The 18,267-nt window shown below is 34.9% G+C and overlaps 1 protein-coding gene across 1 annotated transcript; it reads left to right on the plus strand.

Moving 5' to 3' along the window:
* Positions 1-17: 17 nt before the first annotated feature.
* gnb5b (guanine nucleotide binding protein (G protein), beta 5b) lies at positions 18-17,864 on the plus strand. Its single transcript, XM_028475216.1, has 12 exons — positions 18-155; positions 3,671-3,782; positions 4,834-4,970; positions 5,181-5,222; positions 6,061-6,137; positions 6,944-7,076; positions 11,248-11,391; positions 13,592-13,683; positions 14,891-14,939; positions 15,884-15,980; positions 16,658-16,824; positions 17,509-17,864. Exons 1-12 carry the CDS (start codon positions 30-32, stop codon positions 17,518-17,520), a joined length of 1,188 nt encoding a protein of 395 aa, XP_028331017.1. The 5' UTR covers positions 18-29; the 3' UTR covers positions 17,521-17,864.
* Positions 17,865-18,267: the final 403 nt, after the last annotated feature.

Raw genomic sequence — 18,267 nt, forward strand, 5'->3', positions numbered from 1 at the left:
TGCAGGTGGTTTGGGGACCATCTGCGGCCATGTGTGACCAAACCTTCGTGGCGGCCACTTTTGGCCCGTGTGAGAACTGCTCCACTCCCAGTCCTCTGATAAACATCTACATTAAGAGTGAACCCATCAACTACTGCTCCTTATGCGTAGAAATGGTAATGTAGAGTTTAAATGAACCCTTTTTATATTCATTTATAGATGAAATGATTGTTCCCTAATAATAAGTGGGCTGGTCAGTAGATACATGTTCACTACATTATATGTCATAGCTGATGAATACAAACAGTGCTGATGATGATGACTTGCTTTATTTTGGTTTAAACTGAGCCATAGTAAGAAAAAAAACCCCATAATGCACATTAATATTTTATAAAATGCCATACACTGTAAACTCGAATAAGTTACCAGAACTCAAAAATGCTGAGGCAATCGATGCCTATTGTTATTATTATTATTATTATTATTATTATTATTATTATTATTATTATTATTATAAAGTCAAAATTTTCCAGAACTTAAAAACTTTTACTTTTTTGATAACAGTTAAAATGAAGTGCTATATGAATTAAGTTTATTTTTAAATAATCCTCATTTGAAACAATAGAAATGACTTTGTCGATCTTAGCATGTAATTACTTAATGCTATCAAGTTGTACTAAAGCTGTATTTATTTATTTATTATAGTTAGGTTCTTAAAAAAGGAAGCATATGTTACACCAACTTGACATAATAAACTTAGTAGAACTTATTCTATAACTTTGAATATCAACTACTTAATCTATTTACTTTGAATGTTCAGGTTTACAGTGGTTCAGAGATTATCACATAGTTAGTGCTAATCATTACATATTCAAACTAAAGGCCAATGAGTTACTGTGTCCTTACTGAAATAATATTAAATCCATAAATATGTATAATGATACTAAGCCAGTGCAATACAATTCCTTTGCGTACCAATGTATAAAAAATACCTTTTTTATACATTGGTATTTTTTTGAAGTAATTGAGCAGGTTTTTTTGTTTTAATATCCAAGGATACTAAATATTATCCGACACCATATTAATAACAACAGAGTAATTTAAACACTCCCATGATAGCAGGACAGTGGCATGCTTAAATCATTTTAAAATAATGCATTTCTATATAAATTATAATTTTAGTTATCTATGCAGTGAATTATATTTTTTTAGGACATTTGCAACACATTACAGAGATACATTTAATACAATAACTATACAAGTGGATCTTTATTTAGGTTGGATTAGATTTAAACAGTTTGAAAATAATAATTTAGATTAAAAAAATACAGTAATTATAATTGAATGAGGAATATTATATTAAGATATTTGCAACAAATCACACAAATACCTTTAGTAGAGATCATATTTCATTGGGGTAAATTGTACTACTTTATTAATCCCACAACAGGGAAATCCCTTGTTACAGCAACAAAGAGATAAAATAAGAAAGCAAAGACACAATTTATGAAATGTTCAAAAAAAATAAATAAATACACAAAACTATTTTAACAATATTCAAAATTGCAATTTAAAAAAATAATAATAATTGAACAATATAAAGCTATGAGTGAGGTACGATATATGTGATTGAGAATGGTGGATAATAATAAATTATGTTAAGAACAACAGATAAACTGTAAAAAACATAAACTGAAATGAATTCAGCTAAAATATCTTTGAATTAAATCGAATCAAAAATAAATGATCAACCAAATGTGAAACTAAGATGGTAAATTAAAATGACAGTGACTAAATACAGAGCTTGTTTTATTCTTCCCTTGCTGAATAACTGTGTTTTTTATATCCATTCTTCAGTTCCATGGTGGGCTCGGTTCAAAAAGTAGAACCATTTTTTTAATTTTTTTTAATTTTATTTTACTATATACAAATAAATCTTTTTTTAATTTAATTTAATTTTTAATTTTTTTTTTATATAATAAAGACTGTACATGCAGTATGCTATGGAGGGCCAATCGTAAGGTTGTCCATGCTAAAATAAACTTTTCACAACATTTAGCAACAAACCACCTTTAAAAAACATATGTATTTTTATCACTTTTGACCAGATTTACAGCAATATTTGGAAAATTTGTGATATGTTTTTTTCCTCGTAAAAATATAATGTCTATGTTAAATCTATATCAAAATGTTAAATCAAAATCGAAATCGAAAAGTTAAATGTGAAATGTTACATTTAAATATAAATGTTAAATGTTAAATCTAAATGGTAAATTGAAATGTTACATTTAAATATAAATGTTAAATTGAAATGTCACATTTAAATCTAAATGTTAAATCTAAATGCTAAATGTTGAATATAAATCTTAAATATGAATTCTAAATCTAAATGTTAAATGTTAAATCTCAATGACACGGGTGAAACTCATGTTATGGCAATTATTATATTCATCATCATATCGTCAAATGTATGTTCATGTGTACAATTTGTCATGTTTTAATACATGATGACTCCATTACTCTTTGCACTTTTGAACAGCTGAATCATGTTAGATTAAACAGTACAGATCGTATTGTACTCAGTGCAACACAGAGTCTCTGCTGAAGACCAAACTCAAACTCACATGCAGATATACACGCACACACACACTATCAAGGATAGATAACAGTGGCGCCCAACCTTCCTCATAATATACACGTCTTCATCATCCTCAAATGTTTCCACTGTTGGGCATCTGACTCCCTCCTTCTCCTCACCTCAGGGTGGAACTTTTTCTGTTATCTGTATAAAAGCTTAAGCTGTGAAACTGTTAGTTAGAGTGGGTCTTGCCTTTTTGCTCTGCCACGAGCCTTTTGCCTTTCATTCTTACAGGATGGAAGCTTCTTTTTTACTCCTTTTTTATTTAATTTTATAATAAATCTTTTTTATAAAATCATCAATGCTCCGACTGGACTCCATCATTCAACCAGAGCAATAAATCATGACTCCAAATGAGGTCAACCGCAAATTTGCCGTGACACTAAATATTTAGCTAATATGGAAATTCAGATTGAACATTTAGATTTAGATTTAATATTTAGGATTTAGATTTAGAGTTAACAGTTAAATTGAACATTGACATTATATTTTTATGAGAAAAGTATCACAAATTTCACAAATATTGCTGTAAATCTGGTCAAAATTAACATTTTTAAAAAAAAATCACATCCTTTTTTTGAACGTGGTTTGTTGCTAAATGTTGCAACAACAACAACAAAAGTTATTTTATTACAATCTATGCCCCTATACTATGGTATGCTTCATACCTGATGTTTTGGAGTATTTAAAACAATAATCTACAGTCTTGTAGATTAGATTAGATGTCCTCTTTAGAGCTCTGTCAAACAGTAGCGTGGTGGTTACCATGGTGATTAGAGTGAATGCCAGTGTGGGTCAGCGCGCGTGCACTAATGAAGCAGTGTGTGAGCGGATGGAGGCGGAGCAGCATCAGCATCTAATCCATCCTCTCCTCCTCCTCCTCTACACTACACTGCCTCTGTCTGTCTGTCTGTCTGTCAGCTCCTCAGCCTGTCTACTGTGTCTACTGTCTACTGTCTACTGTTGTTGTTGTTGTTGTTGTTGTTGTTGTTGTTGTTGTTGTTGTTGTTGTTGTTGTTGTTGTTGTTGATCGTGGCTGTGTGTCCTCTGAAGATGGCGTGCCAGGGGCTGCAGAAAGGAGAGAGCCTGGTGTCCCTGAAGAGAGAGAGTGAGTCTCTGAAGAAGAAGCTGGAGGAAGAACGCAAAAAGCTCTGTGACGTAGAACGTGAGTAACAAACTATCAACTAACACTAACTCACACAATTTAACCATCTTTAATGACTTTTCCCTCTAAATATGCTGCTGCCTTTTCCTCGCTGTACTTTTATGTTTTAACACGTGTTACTTATGGGGTGCCAAGTGTAAAAATTTAGTATGAAAGTTGGAGCATTTTCATTATTTATCTCACTTTTCTCATATTTAGCACATTTTCCTACATTTAACACAACATTTAACCACATATATAGAGGTGAAAAAGCATTAAATCTAAATATTTAAATCTAAATCTAAATGGTATATGTTATATCTAAATGTTAAATCTATATCTAAATTTTAAATATAAATCTAAATGTTAAATCTATATCTAAATTTTAAATATAAATCTAAATGTTATATGTTATATCTAAATGTTAAATCTAAATGTTAAATCTAAATGTTAAATGTTAAATCTAAATGTTAAATGTTAAATCTAAATCTAAATGTTAAATGTTAAATCTAAATGTTAAATGTTAAATCTAAATGTTAAATCTAAATGTTAAATAAAATGTCAAAGTGACTGCCCTCTATGGGTGGAAACCTGGCTATTACAGTCACATGTTGCTATTGGCTGAGAATGGTGGTTTGTGACATATTGGTGGCTTCTTACATCACAAACCACATCTGTTAGCCCCGCCCCTCCTGTAAACAGTAGCACCTGTTGACTTTACAATCTGTTGTGAGTAGGTTGGATTGAGATAACTGTGAATAAAGGTACTGTATATTGAGTATTGAGTAGCAAGTTAACATAGCATAGACTGTTCATTGGAGAGTTCATAGTATAGAATGGTCGTGTCTTAACTGCTCCTGGAGCCCTGCCAAAAAACAACCTGGGGTTTAGTTACTCTTTAATAACATGATAATGATAATAAAAATATTAATAATAAGAAAAAATAGGTTAAGACTTTAAGATAATCCAAGTTTAAAACATCACAAACAGTTTTGTGTGTGTGTGTGTGTGTGTGTGTGTGTGTGTGTGTGTGTGTGTGTGTGTGTGTGTGTGTGTGTGTGTGTAACCTCAGTGAATCAGGTGGCTGAGAAGATTGAGGTGTTGGGTGCCCTATCCATTAAGACTAGGCGTGTGCTCAAAGGTCATGGGAACAAGGTGCTGTGTATGGACTGGTGCAAAGACAAACGCCGCCTCGTCAGCTCTTCACAGGTACACACACACACACACACACACACACACACACACACACACACACACACACACACACACACACACACACACACACACACACACACACACACACAGTTTTTGTACAAGATAAATAACCATTTCCTACAATAGTTGTACTTTGTGCAAATGAATATTTTTTGATTTTTTTTTTAGATTTTTCTATGATAATAACGCGTTTCTCCCAATTAGGATGGAAAGTTGATCGTATGGGATGCTTTCACTCTAAATAAGGTGAGAGAAAGTCGTTGTTTGATTACATCCTGGTTTCAATTATTCATTTCAATGTAACAAATCTTCCATTGGATTGGTTTATTATATAAATGGTGAATTCACTCTGCTTCAGTGATCAATGACACTGTCCATCAGAACAACAGGATGAACTATTACACCTTAAAACAGTTTATATTCATTATCATTAGCAGAAATGCTACAGCTGCTATAGTTTATGTACTACTGTGAGTGTTTGCAATGGTATATTGTTTATTATGACTGTACATCCAGTAAAGAGAACCAGTCCCTGCTTGGTATGAACCCACTGAATGACCACATAATAGGACATATTCTTTAGAGCATTACTTGAAAAGGACAGTTACTTCCACATCCTGGTTTCCTGGTTTAACCTCACTTACGACTCGTGTTTGTGACGTGAGTCGTCACCATATGTGCTGGTGTTGAGCAGGTGGGAGGGGTCATCTTCTGCCTCTCCTCTGGGACGGGGGTCCAACCACCATCACTTAGAAATATGCCCTGAAAGATTATCTATCCATCTGTCTCACTGTAATGACTCCCATCAGTGTGTGTGTGTGTGTGTGTGTGTGTGTGTGTGTGTGTGTGTGTGTGAGTGCACTTTAATGCTAACCATCCTGCTTTGGTAGAGCTGACTTAACCACATTAAATATGATTCTTATTTGTAAACACCACACATTTTCTACAGCTGAATATTTAAAAATAAAATACTTCATTTAAAGCATGTTCTACTAGTTTTTGTTTTAAAACCTTTAAATGTTTTGTTTTGTTTTGTTTTTAACTAATTCCACCCTGCATTTGTATATTGTGTGTTTATCTGCAGGAGCATGGGGTTTCTCTGCCCTGCACATGGATCATGACGTGTGCCTATGCTCCGTCAGGGTGTGCTGTGGCATGTGGGTAAGTGTTACATTAACGTGTGGTTTTAATCACAGTTAAAATCCTCACATCAATGTTCTGAAAAGTAGTATTTATGCATAGTTGTCGCAACTATGTGTTAACCTTTGTTAACCTTTGACTACATATGCAGACATGGGTGGGGGGATTGTAATAAATACAAAAAAATGTGAAAAAATATTGATTTATTTTTAAAATATTTTCAACAAATAACAAAAATAGAGAAGTAAGGTAAATAAATGTATGAAATGCAATGTGATTGCTTTACATTTTTCTTTTTAAGTGCCAATATTTAAGTTTGCAAGATATCAATATTGCAATGCTGGCTCATTTTTTCAGCACATTCAGCACCGAAATTCACATTAATTTTCCCACAAACATTTGTTTATTTATGGTTTATTTGTTAGGGACAGATACAATAAACACAGACAGCTAAAAGCAGGCATCCCATGCAAGTCTTACTTATTGATTACTGATTTGCAACAACCGTCACTAGAAGAGATTTTGTAAGAATAAAAGCAATTGATTAAAAGGGAAACAAGTGAAATGGGTACAATCAGGACAATAAAAACACATTTTGCGGTGACAATTGTGCAGAAAATCAAACATGAGAGCAGCTCTGTTGCTGAAATAACCAGGATTTGGTTTCCGTCTTAAAAGTGATGATGTTTGTGATGTGTTTCAGATGTTCAGGAAAAAAAGTTCCAGAATTTCACTCTATTCACAGAAAGAAATATACTGTATATATGTGTCACGGCCTATGACAGTCAATGATTTAACTAAACATCTTCTTTGGCGTCTCCTTGTAGTGGATTGGACAACAAGTGCTCTGTGATCCCTCTGTCCATGGACAGAAATGAGAACCTAGCAGCAAAGAAGAAGTCCGTGGCTATGCACACCAACTACGTATCAGGATGCACCTTCACCAACTCTGACATGCAGGTGACCAGTTTATTTCAGTGTCTATTACTGGTCTGTGTGGTGCTCCTTTTCCTTTATTGCAAGGATAAAACGCTGTTGACAACCAGTGTTGGGACTAAGTAGTTATTTTTGTAATATATTTATTTATTTTATTTATTTATTTATTCAGTTTATTTCCGACATGGTTACATTCACTTTTTTTTTTTTTTTACATTTTTTTTTTTTTTGTACATGCTGAAAAAGGAGACGAGAGAAGCAGTTTGCTTATCTGGGTCCCGTCCCCTGTTTTACCATCGCAAATTTACATGGGTTTACATGTCTCTCTGGTCAAACATTCTTGAGTTGTTCTGAACAGTCCTTTCTTGTGTATTCTCATCTGTAGTCAGTGTTGTCTTTTTTTAATTCCTCCTCCTCTCTATTGTTGTTCGTGTTGGCCTTGTTCCCTGCCAGACGCTGTTAGCATTCCTCCAGTTCAAGAATAGGTCCTCTTTCGAAGGTGTTTGGAAGGTTTTTCCCTTACAGTAATATTTTCCTTTTTGAATTAACTCAGGAGTGTAACTCATTCCAAAAGTGAAAAGTGGTAATATATTACTAGTTACAATTAAAGTAACTCAAGTTACATGTATATTTAATTTAAGTACGTATTTGCTTTGGTTTCTCACTGTTTGCAATTATTTGAGGGGAAAAAAAGATGATGATTATAGTTAAATATAACTTATGGAGAACAAGTAGTTTAACTCAGTTAAATTTGAAAAAAAAAACAGTAATACTGTAATACAAATATATTACATTTTTATCCCAGTAACTAGTTTAGAGTAACTTACCCAACACTGTTGACAACTAATATTAAAATCTGTTAACTCACTCATACACATGAGATAAGCATCATTGTGCAGGGTTGGAGTTGATTACATATTTCAATTACAATTACAATTAAATTATGATTACAGTGACCAGCATTTTTTCCAATTACAATTAAATTACAATAATTTTTTATCCTTAGAACATCAATTACAACCATGTTCTCAATTACTAAAAGTTCAATTACAATGAATTACTGAGCCAGAAATGTTAGCATCTCTTATGATAACAGGTCCTAAATCAGCTGTAAAATACACTATGTATTGGTTACCTTGTTAGGCTTCCTAATCAATAAAAATATAGGTTTTAATATAAATGGTTTGGGCGTCTGAGCCTTTTTTGTGTCAGTATACCCTAAGATTTTTATGTTTTTTTTAATGATAAAATGTGGCAAAGCTTGATATGAAACATATTTTAATAACTACAAACGTATGTGTAGAAGTGTACATTGCACTGTAACATGGTTCCCCAGTTTTGCATTAAATTATAAATGACAATTTTTATAGAATTTTCGTGGCAATTACAATTGCAAACTCAATTGTCTAAACTCAATTACAATTTAATTACTATAATGACAAAATTACAATTAGAATTATAATACGCCATAATTGTAATTTATCATCAACTACGCGATTACAATTATAATTGACCCCAACCTTGCCATTAATGCAAAAACATAGATATACAGTAAATATTTATTAAAAAGGCTTGAAGGAACTGGTTAAAAATATGAAAAGAATTCATGGTGTCAGAGGAGCAGAATAATGAGAGGAAGGAGGAGGAGGAGGAGGAGGAGGGGAACGACAGGGGGTGTGAGCCTCTGTCCTGGGTGTATTAATAGATGCTGAGTGGCTTTTATCTTATAGGAAAGATGGAGCACATTGACCTGAGGGCAGAACATTTAACACATCATCTGCACACGTGCATGCTTTCTTTCTGTCCGTCCCACATTTACTCTCTCCCTCACACGTAAATACAGGTTTCTACACATTTCCTTTCACATGGCCCTCTGGAGCGTCTAATTCAGCCCGCAGGAGAAAGTAAAAATAATAAAGAAAATAGGATTGTGTAAACAAAACTCAACAATATTTGCAGTATTCTCAATTTTCCCAGTTTTGTCTCAAATTATTGAAATACCTCTCGTTTTTTTTTCAACATCCTGAGATTTGTCTCAAATTATTCCAATTTTCAAAATAAGTAAAAATGGGTCACAAAATAAAGGAAGTTTAAGTGAAGATCCTGCAGGGAGTCATATCTGTCACTTTTTTTCTTGGATAGTGGATATATCGCACGATGGCAGTCATTTTTAATGTTAAACTGTTGAAAAGAAATACAAATTATTACAAAATTTTCCTTAATTAGATTAGTCACAAATCAAGGTAATTTAAATACACATTTACAAACAAGTGCAAATGAAACTCAACAATATTTGTAGGGGCTCTCAGTTTTCCCGGTGCTTATATTACACTATTGCTGTCATTTTTAATGTTAAACAGTTGAAAAAACTCAAAATTCTTTAAAAAATCCTGACATTTTCCTTAAATAATGACATAATATTTCCCTTAATTACATGGAATTTGGTCAAAAAATGTAAGAAATTCAAAGTGAAGATACTGTTGGGGCTGATATCTATCACTTATTGGTAGGATATGGTCGGTTTCTTACATATTTAGTATTTTCTGTATACGTAGAAGTGCAAACTAGGACACAACAATGTTGAAATTACATGTTTTTCCTGAATGAAATTTATGGCCCACGTGAAAACAAACTGCCCCGTAAATGGCCCCTGAACTAAAATGAGTTTGACACCCCTGATATAGAGGCACAAGCACTGAGTCAGCACTGAGTCAGACTGACACAGTTTAGAGTTAGACGTGTGTGTACAGAAAGTGGGTTTCAGTGTGTGAGGACCCCTTTGAAGCATTTGATGCAGAGTAACATGTGGGAGCTCATCACTGATGCTAAAGCTGCTTTACATATGTCTGTGTTCTATAATTGTGGCTTTCTGATAATTGCACCCGTGTGGTCGCTGGAGCCTCTCAGCACAGACAGGATGTGGTGTGTTTTCAACTCGAGGTCATCCAACAGGAGCGTTCTAATGCAGCTGCCAGCTGTTTCCTAATACCCCTAATCTGTTTTCATCACAGCACCTGCTGACATTTTGACATTTTCATGCCCGTGATTGTGTGATCATACATGATGCACGGTGAGTTAAATGTGTTAATGTGGAGGTGATGACATTTACTCTTTGCTGCACACACAGTCTCAACGGGTGTGTCTCATATTTCAAAGGACATGAATCATTCATATGAATAAATCCAGCAAGTTCTTCTTATTGTCTTCTTTTTTAAAATAATGTGTAAAGGTTTCATTTATTCAGACAACTTTTTTCAGGAAATTTACTTTCAACCGTCAGTGAAAAGAACTCATGAAAGCGGTCAGTAGATGCTTTGATGTTTTCCTTAGAAAATAACTCGTAAGGAAGTTTTTTTTACATAAGACTGACACTGCACTGTCATTATCTGCCATTAGCATGAATAAGCTGTCATTAAGTGTCGTTCACTAAATTATGACACCTTTGGAGCTATGTTGGCATTTTTTGGGTTAGGTGGAGGGATCTAGTGGGGTTTGGGTAACGAATGACACTTAATAACAGCCTACATGACCCCTTAATCATGCTAATGTGTCATATCATAATAATGAGAGTGTAATGTCATCCTTTATGTATAAAACTTCAAGTAAAGTGTCACCAAAAGTACAAATAGAGAAAACATGAATCATTGTGAATATTACCGACTATTTCAGTTGTTATTATCTCAGCCTTCAAATACACAAATTCAATAAAACTCCACAATATTTGCGAGGCTCACAGTTTTCCCTTGCTTAACTCATGAAAGCGGTCAGTAGATGCTTTGATGCTTTCCTTAGAAAATAACTCGTAAGGATACATCAAAGCAATCAGTAGATACCTCTGCGGACAGTTGGCAGTTGAAACATGCCAGGAGATCAAAGTAAATGTCCTAAAAAAATTGTCTGAATAAATAAATCTTAACATGTTATTCATATAAATCCTTCTTTTATTTATATACAAATATGAGGGGGAAGTACTAGACATTATTAACAAGGACATATAAAAGAAATGGAAAAACAAACTGAAAAAAAATATATAAAAAATGTGAAACAAAAACAGAACATGGTCCAGTGAAACTAGGGTCAGCCCCCTTGGACGTAGGGGTTGGTGCCTTGCTTTGGGCTACAGGATGTTGGAGTTCCCCCTGTGTTCTGTCCGTGTTAAATACACCGTGTATTTGTGTGTGTGTGTGTGTGTCAGCTCCTAACCAGCAGTGGGGATGGTACCTGTGCTCTGTGGGACGTGGAGAGTGGGCAGCTGCTGCAGAGCTTCCACGGACACACGGCTGATGTTCTGTCCCTGGACCTCGCCCCGTCTGAGACAGGAAACACCTTTGTGTCTGGGGTGAGAAACGCCAGTAGGAGGACGTGACTGCATGTGCACTATAGTTTATTAATAATGATAATAATAATAATAATAATAATGCATTGGATTTTATATAGTGCTTTATCACCTAAACAACAACACTACTGATGGTAATCATGGATATGGACCCAGATCTATATAAACACTGGAAACAAAACTCAGACTGTGATTATTTTACGGAGACCGATTTAAATGTGAAACCAAGAGTAAAAAAGGTCTGTCATTTATTCATTTCAATTGCTAGGTGGTGGGGTGATTAAGGATTACATTAAATTTAAATTCAAAGTGTTTATTGTCATATGTGCAGTTAGAAACACGTTTTTTTTTTGTACAATGAAATTACTGCCTTGCTTATGAGCTGGGATATAATAATGTGTTTATACAAGTTAAATCTAACAGTGGAAAATACAACACTGCCAATAAAACTAACAACAGCAGTTAGAAACACGCTTATGAACTAAGATATATTACATTAAAATACTGCCTTGCTTGTGAACTGGGATGTAGTGATGTGTTTATACAAGTTGGATCTGATCCCATCATCAGACAGTGGAGGATACAACACTGCCAATGGAACTAACAACAGCTGGATTACCCTTGATGTAGAGACAAAACAAGGTGACATTGTGGATGAAAAGGGAAAAACCTTCCAAACACCTTCGAAAGAGGAACTATTCTTGAACTGGAGGAATGCTAACAACGTCTGGCAGGGAACAAGGCCAACACAAACAAAGATAGAGAGGACAACACTGACTACAGATGGACGTTCAGAAGAAATCAAGAATGTTTGACCAGAGAGACATGTAAACCCATGTAAATTTGCGATGGTAAAACAGGGGACGGGACCCGGATAAGCAAACTGCTTCTCTCGTCTCCTTTTTCGGCATGTACAAAAAAAGAAAAAAAAAAAAAAAAAAAAAAACTGAATGTAACCATGTCGGAAATAAACTGAATAAATAAAAAAATAAATAAATCATAGACACTCAAAGCGATTTACAGAATTAAGGCATTATTCTTTCACTCCACACTTAGTGGTGGTAAGCTACTATTGTAGCCACAGCTGCCCTGGGGCAGACTGACAGAAGCGAGGCTGCGATTCTCAACTAGTGGGTCACAGACCTGTACTAATAGTAGTATTAGTAATATAAATAAATACTAAAAGTCTCTCATGTTGGACTTGTCATTTATTTTGAAAGAAACTTATATTTTGACAGGCATGCTGTGAAATACATGTTGCACAGGAAAATATATAGATTTATGTTTTAAAAAATTAATGAGTTTTCAACAGCTAATTTTGAAAAACTAAATTTGATTGGTTAAATTCTAAAAAAAAAAGTGGGTCGCGATGTAATGATCATGGCAAAATGTGGGTCCCAGGGTAAGACCAGTTGAGAACCCCTGCTTTAGAGCATCCGATGTGGCCCATGGGAGAAAGTACGGTAACGTTTTACCTGAAGTTTTATACATGACTGACACTGCACTGTCATTATCTGCCATTAGCATGAATAAGCTGTCATTAAGTGTCGTTCGCTAAATTATGACACCTTTGGAGCTATGTTGGCATTTTTTGGGTTAGGTGGAGGGATCTAGTGGGGTTAGGGTAACGAATGACACTTAATAACAGCCTACATGACCCCTTAATCATGCTAATGTGTCATATCATAATAATGAGAGTGCAATGTCAGCCTTTATGTATAAAACTTCAAGTAAAGTGTCACCAAAAGTACAAATAGAGAAAACATGAATCATTGTGAATATTACCGACTATTTCAGTTGTTATTATCTCAGCCTTCAAATACACAAATTCAATAAAACTCCACAATATTTGCGAGGCTCACAGTTTTTTCTTGCTTATATCACATGATGGCAGTGATTTCTAATCTCAAATTGTTGAAAGAACTCTCGAATGTTTCCAAAATCCTGCATTTTTCCTCAAATTATTCCACAAAATTTCCTCAAATTGAATGGGAATTGATCACAAAATCAATTAAATTTAAAATGAAGATCCTGCAGGGACTGATATGTCTCTTATTGCCTGGATATTGTCACTGTTTTACATACTTTATATACCTGACTGAATATACAGTATAGGATTATTCTTTTCTTTTTCTCTCGTTTACGTGTGTGTGTGTGTGTGCGTGTGTGTGTGTGTGTGTGTGTGTGTGTGTGTGTTTATCAGGGCTGTGACATGAAGGCCAATGTGTGGGACATGCGCTCTGGACAGAACATTCAGTCCTTTGAGAGCCACGAGTCTGACATCAACTGTGTGAAGTGAGTCGGCTTATTTTCTTTGAATAAAAAAACCCCTCTGTTTTAGCTTTATTGTAATTTACTCTCAAAAATCCACACAAATAAAACAAAAACCATGTGATTTGTCTGTAGTGGAATGCAATCAGTTTTAAAGCTGTGGTGGAAAACAAAACAAAAAAAAACAAAAAACTCTATGATTTTAATATTGAAACCAGGACACATCATTGCTAACCAAATTTTATTCAAACCAATTTGATTCATATAGAGCCAGATACAACAAAGTTACCTCATGGCACTTATCATATAAAGCAGAGGTCACCAACATAGTGCCTGTGGGCACCAGGTAGCCCTCATGGACCATGTGAGGGGCCCTCAGCAGCTCTAGTCACCAATGAGCTCCATCTATAATCTGATTTACTTTCCAGGATTCAAACTCACAAAGATAAACACAGATGAAGGATGTAGTTAGTACTTAGTAAAGTTAAATACTGCTGCACCTGATAACGTTTTAGTAGTAAATTAACCATCTTTAAATGTTTATTTTCACTGAAACTGTGACTAATGTTTTTAAGTCATGCAGATTTGGAGTACGGTCAGTGGTATCTTATATATCATATGATATATATTAATAAGATGGTTTTTTTTTTTAAAACGCAAGGTGGATTTTTGCAAAATATGACATAATTTTAACATTTTACAAATGGTACATATTATCTGAATTGGTTAAAAGTTGTTTCTTATTAGCTAGTGAAATAGGAAGATGATAATTGTCAATGAAATGAAATAAAGTGTTTTATGTTGAACATTTTCTACCTTTTTAAGTTAGTGCTAGCCTTTGTTATTATCTTACCCTCTAATTAAAATGTAACCATGAATATTTAGTATGTAAGTGGTGCTTCTAAAGCTGGTAGCCCTTTGGGTTATTAGTTATAGTGGACAGGAAGAGGAGGAAAGAACAGGATAGAGAGAGAACATTACAAAAGGGATAAATGATGAACCACAGATCAGGAACCATCTGCTCATGCCAGGATATCTAGAGAGAGATGAAGAGATGATTGCACAGATTGTCAGACTTAGCCCATACCCTCATCAGAGGGTGGATTTCAGTCCTGTTTTGCACTGGACTGGTGTTGAGCTTTTAATCTGTGAAGCAGCTCAAACAGTTAGTTATAAACCTGGTGTGGAGCATATACAGAGTGCTAATGGGGGGTGTTTGCCATGTGTACAGGTACTACCCTAGTGGAGACGCTTTTGCCTCTGCTTCTGATGACGCCACAGTAAGTACAAGATAACAAAAATAACCCACTGGGCTTCAGCCTATTCCTTTTTCGGTTTCTGCGTATGAAATGATTTTTAAAAAAAATGTAATGCTAATGTGTTTATATTCATTCAGTGAGTCATGTGACCTGCATCTATGTTTGGACTCACCTGAGTCCAGCAGGGTCAAACACAACAGACCAGCAGTAATTATTTATTTTCATATTTACATACACTTAACATTTAAAGCTGCTGGAGACGACTTTTTTTGAATCAAACAAAGACATAGTGTAGGCCTCAAATCAATAAATCAAAGATTGTTTGCTCAAGAAAAAACAAAGATGAAAGTTTAAATTGTTGCTCGAAAGTTTGTTTTGATCTCCACTGTAAAAACTGTTCATTGATATTTTTTGCAAAAGTTTTGTGCATTGCATTGTGGGAAGTGTAGTTTCTTGTGTTTCTTCACCAGAAAAGGAGGACAGTCATTGGTTTGACACTATTTTTAATCTTGTTTGTTCCCAGTGTAATCAATTAACTCCGCCCCAGATATTCAAATTCGGGCTAATTCAGATCTTTCCGTGCACACCCCAAAAAAAACAACCGCCATTGTTTTGTCTCAGCTTTCACCTTCAGAAATATGTTGGGAAGTCACTTTGGCAGAGATTTTGGAGGCAAACATTAGAAATTACTGTAAGAATGAAGTAAAAGACTTCTATGCATCTGTCTACAAGACTCCACATCCCATAATGCAATGCACAAAACTTTCACAAAGATTTCATCTAATGGAGTGTTTACAGTGAAGATCAAAACAAACTTTTTTTCTTGAGAAAATGATCTTGGATTTATTGATCTATGAGGCCCACGCCATGTCTTTATCTATGCTTTTATCAACTCATATTTTAGTGTGAAAGTGTGCAGTATTGCTCATTTAAAGATGTGACTGAGGTGTGTTTGTGATCCTCAGTGTCGTTTCTATGATCTACGTGCTGACCGAGAAGTCGCCGTCTACCAGAAGGACAGTATTGTATTTGGTGCTTCCACAGTGGACTTTTCTCTCAGTGGTAAGGAGTGTTGCTATAAAAAAGTGGGAGGTTAAGAAGCTCTTTCATGGATGGTTTACATGGGAGCTTTAATTCCTTTTGATTGCAGAAAAAAAGTGAAATCCTCTTTGAACTGACCTTGTAAACACTTAATTCCTAATGTTAATTTAATTCTTTGGGTTCACCCAAAGCGAGCAAAAAGTGAAGCCATTCCAGTGGAGTGTTGGCGTTGTCCCGGCCATGATTCAACGTTCCTCAGCCTGTGTGGGCTCTGGTGCGCCCACACAGGCTGCCTCTAACCCGGCCAACTGTGCCGCATGAACAAAGGCTCAATCCACAGTGATGATGTCATCAGTTCTAAAATTTCATAAAATTGTCTGCTCCCGGTGGACAATTTAATGAAATAATTTCCTAACGGTATCATTGCAGTCAAAACAAATTCGACGTTGCAAACCCTTGAACCAAGCAGCAGCCATGTTGAAAGTCTCAGCTCTGTCTGTTCCTGAACAGTAGAGATATTTGAGCCACACACATACACAGACACACAGAGAGAGATTCCTTGCTTTTGTAGATAGATGTGTTAAATCAGTTCCAAGTTCACTTTTGAAGCATTTCACAATTAGAACCCAAACCACCTCTAAATCCATGCCACTGCATTGCTCAACCTTCTCTCTTACTTTTCTGTTGACACCCCTAAGGGCGCCTCCTGTTTGCTGGTTATAACGACTACACCATCAACGTGTGGGACGTCTTAAAGGGAACCCGTGCCTCCATCCTTTTTGGTCATGAGAACCGTGTCAGCAGAGTTCGAGTGTCGCCTGATGGCACGGCGCTCTGCTCGGCCTCCTGGGACAACACCTTACGGGTGAGGAGGAGTAGCAGTAATTTATTTTGCCTCCTCGTGCTTTGTTAAACCTTTTTTTTTAACAGTTTGTACCTAATTTTTCCAACTGTATTATTTGTTAGTTTTTCAGATAATTAAACTCTGCTCCAATCAGTTGAGAATAAGATGTGTATGAGTCAAACACAGAGCAGTTTGATCTCAAGTGGGCCACAGATTTTGTGACGGAAAACAAGTAATTTCAAAATTATTGTGCCTTAGTTTGCACTTCTATGTTTACATAAAATACAAAATATGTAAGAAAGCGACCATATCCAAACAATTAGTGATAGATATCAGTCCCAACATGATCTTCACTTTACATTTCCTTGATTTTGTGACCAATTTCTATTAAATTAAGGGAAATATTATGTAATATTAAGTACTTTGTAAGAATTTTGAGGGTTTTTTTTTTTTTTTAACTGTTTAACATTAAAGATGTTAAACAGCCCCTGGGCCATGAGTTTGACACTGCGACTTAAACAGTCACATTTAATAAAAAAATAAAATAAAAAAATAAATAAATCTGAATACAATCTCCAGCATCAACAAACATTTTTCTTTAGTGCTGCTTAAAAATGTATAGAAAATGTTACAGAAGCTAACCTAAGAACAGAGTCTGTTTTTAGGTTAATGAATGTGTTTCTTTTTTAATCTTTGCTCATGCAGATTTGGGCCTAGACTCCTCTTGGTGCTTGAGTTCCAGTGAAGAAAGCGGTTCTGTGTGTGTGACGTCCAGCGCTGCGAGGCCGAGCCCAAAGCAACACTACAGCTGGAGTGTGTGTGAACAGAATGAAAACCTTCCATCAAGTCAAACCTACAGAGTGGGCAATAATACCACTTTTGTTTATGTATTTATTGATGTTTAATTATAAGTAGAGTGGAAACGTTTTTATGTGAAGAACCAACTCAATCTATAGAAATGATTCATTCTTTATCAATGCTGCTGTGATTAAACTCTGCTCTGTGTATAAGTGGATAACAGAACATCAGGGTTGGGGTCAATTATAAATGTAATTGCATAATTGATCATTAATTACAATTATGGCGTAATTGTAATTTTAAACATCTGTTGCTGTTGTAATCATTATTAAATTGCAATAAAGTTTAGATAATTGACTTTGTAATCGTAATTGCCATAAAAATTCAATAAAATGCAACAGTTTTGATTAATTATTAAAATATGTTTCATATCAAGCTTTCCCACATCTTACTACTACTAATACTAATACTAAAAATTGAAATCGAGGGGTATACTGACACAAAAATATTAAAACCTATATTCTCATTGAAGCCTAACAAGGGAACCAATATATATGAAAGTTAGATGATATTTGTTTTTAGTGTATTTTACAGCTGATTTAAGGTCCGTTAGCATTAGATATTAGAGATGCTAACAGAAAGCAAACACAAGAGGAAGGTTTACTT

Source organism: Gouania willdenowi, chromosome 3, assembly GCF_900634775.1.
Source record: "Gouania willdenowi chromosome 3, fGouWil2.1, whole genome shotgun sequence".
In the NCBI taxonomy this organism is placed as follows: Eukaryota; Metazoa; Chordata; class Actinopteri; order Blenniiformes; family Gobiesocidae; genus Gouania; species Gouania willdenowi.

Bases quoted from the DNA above. Each gene is read 5' to 3' on its own strand.
- gnb5b (XM_028475216.1), top strand. From the start codon at position 30: ATGTGTGACCAAACCTTCGTGGCGGCCACTTTTGGCCCGTGTGAGAAC. The intron at 156-3,670 runs GTAATGTAGAGT...TGTCCTCTGAAG, and splicing joins GCTCCTTATGCGTAGAAATG to ATGGCGTGCCAGGGGCTGCA. The intron at 14,940-15,883 runs GTAAGTACAAGA...TGTGATCCTCAG, and splicing joins CTGCTTCTGATGACGCCACA to TGTCGTTTCTATGATCTACG.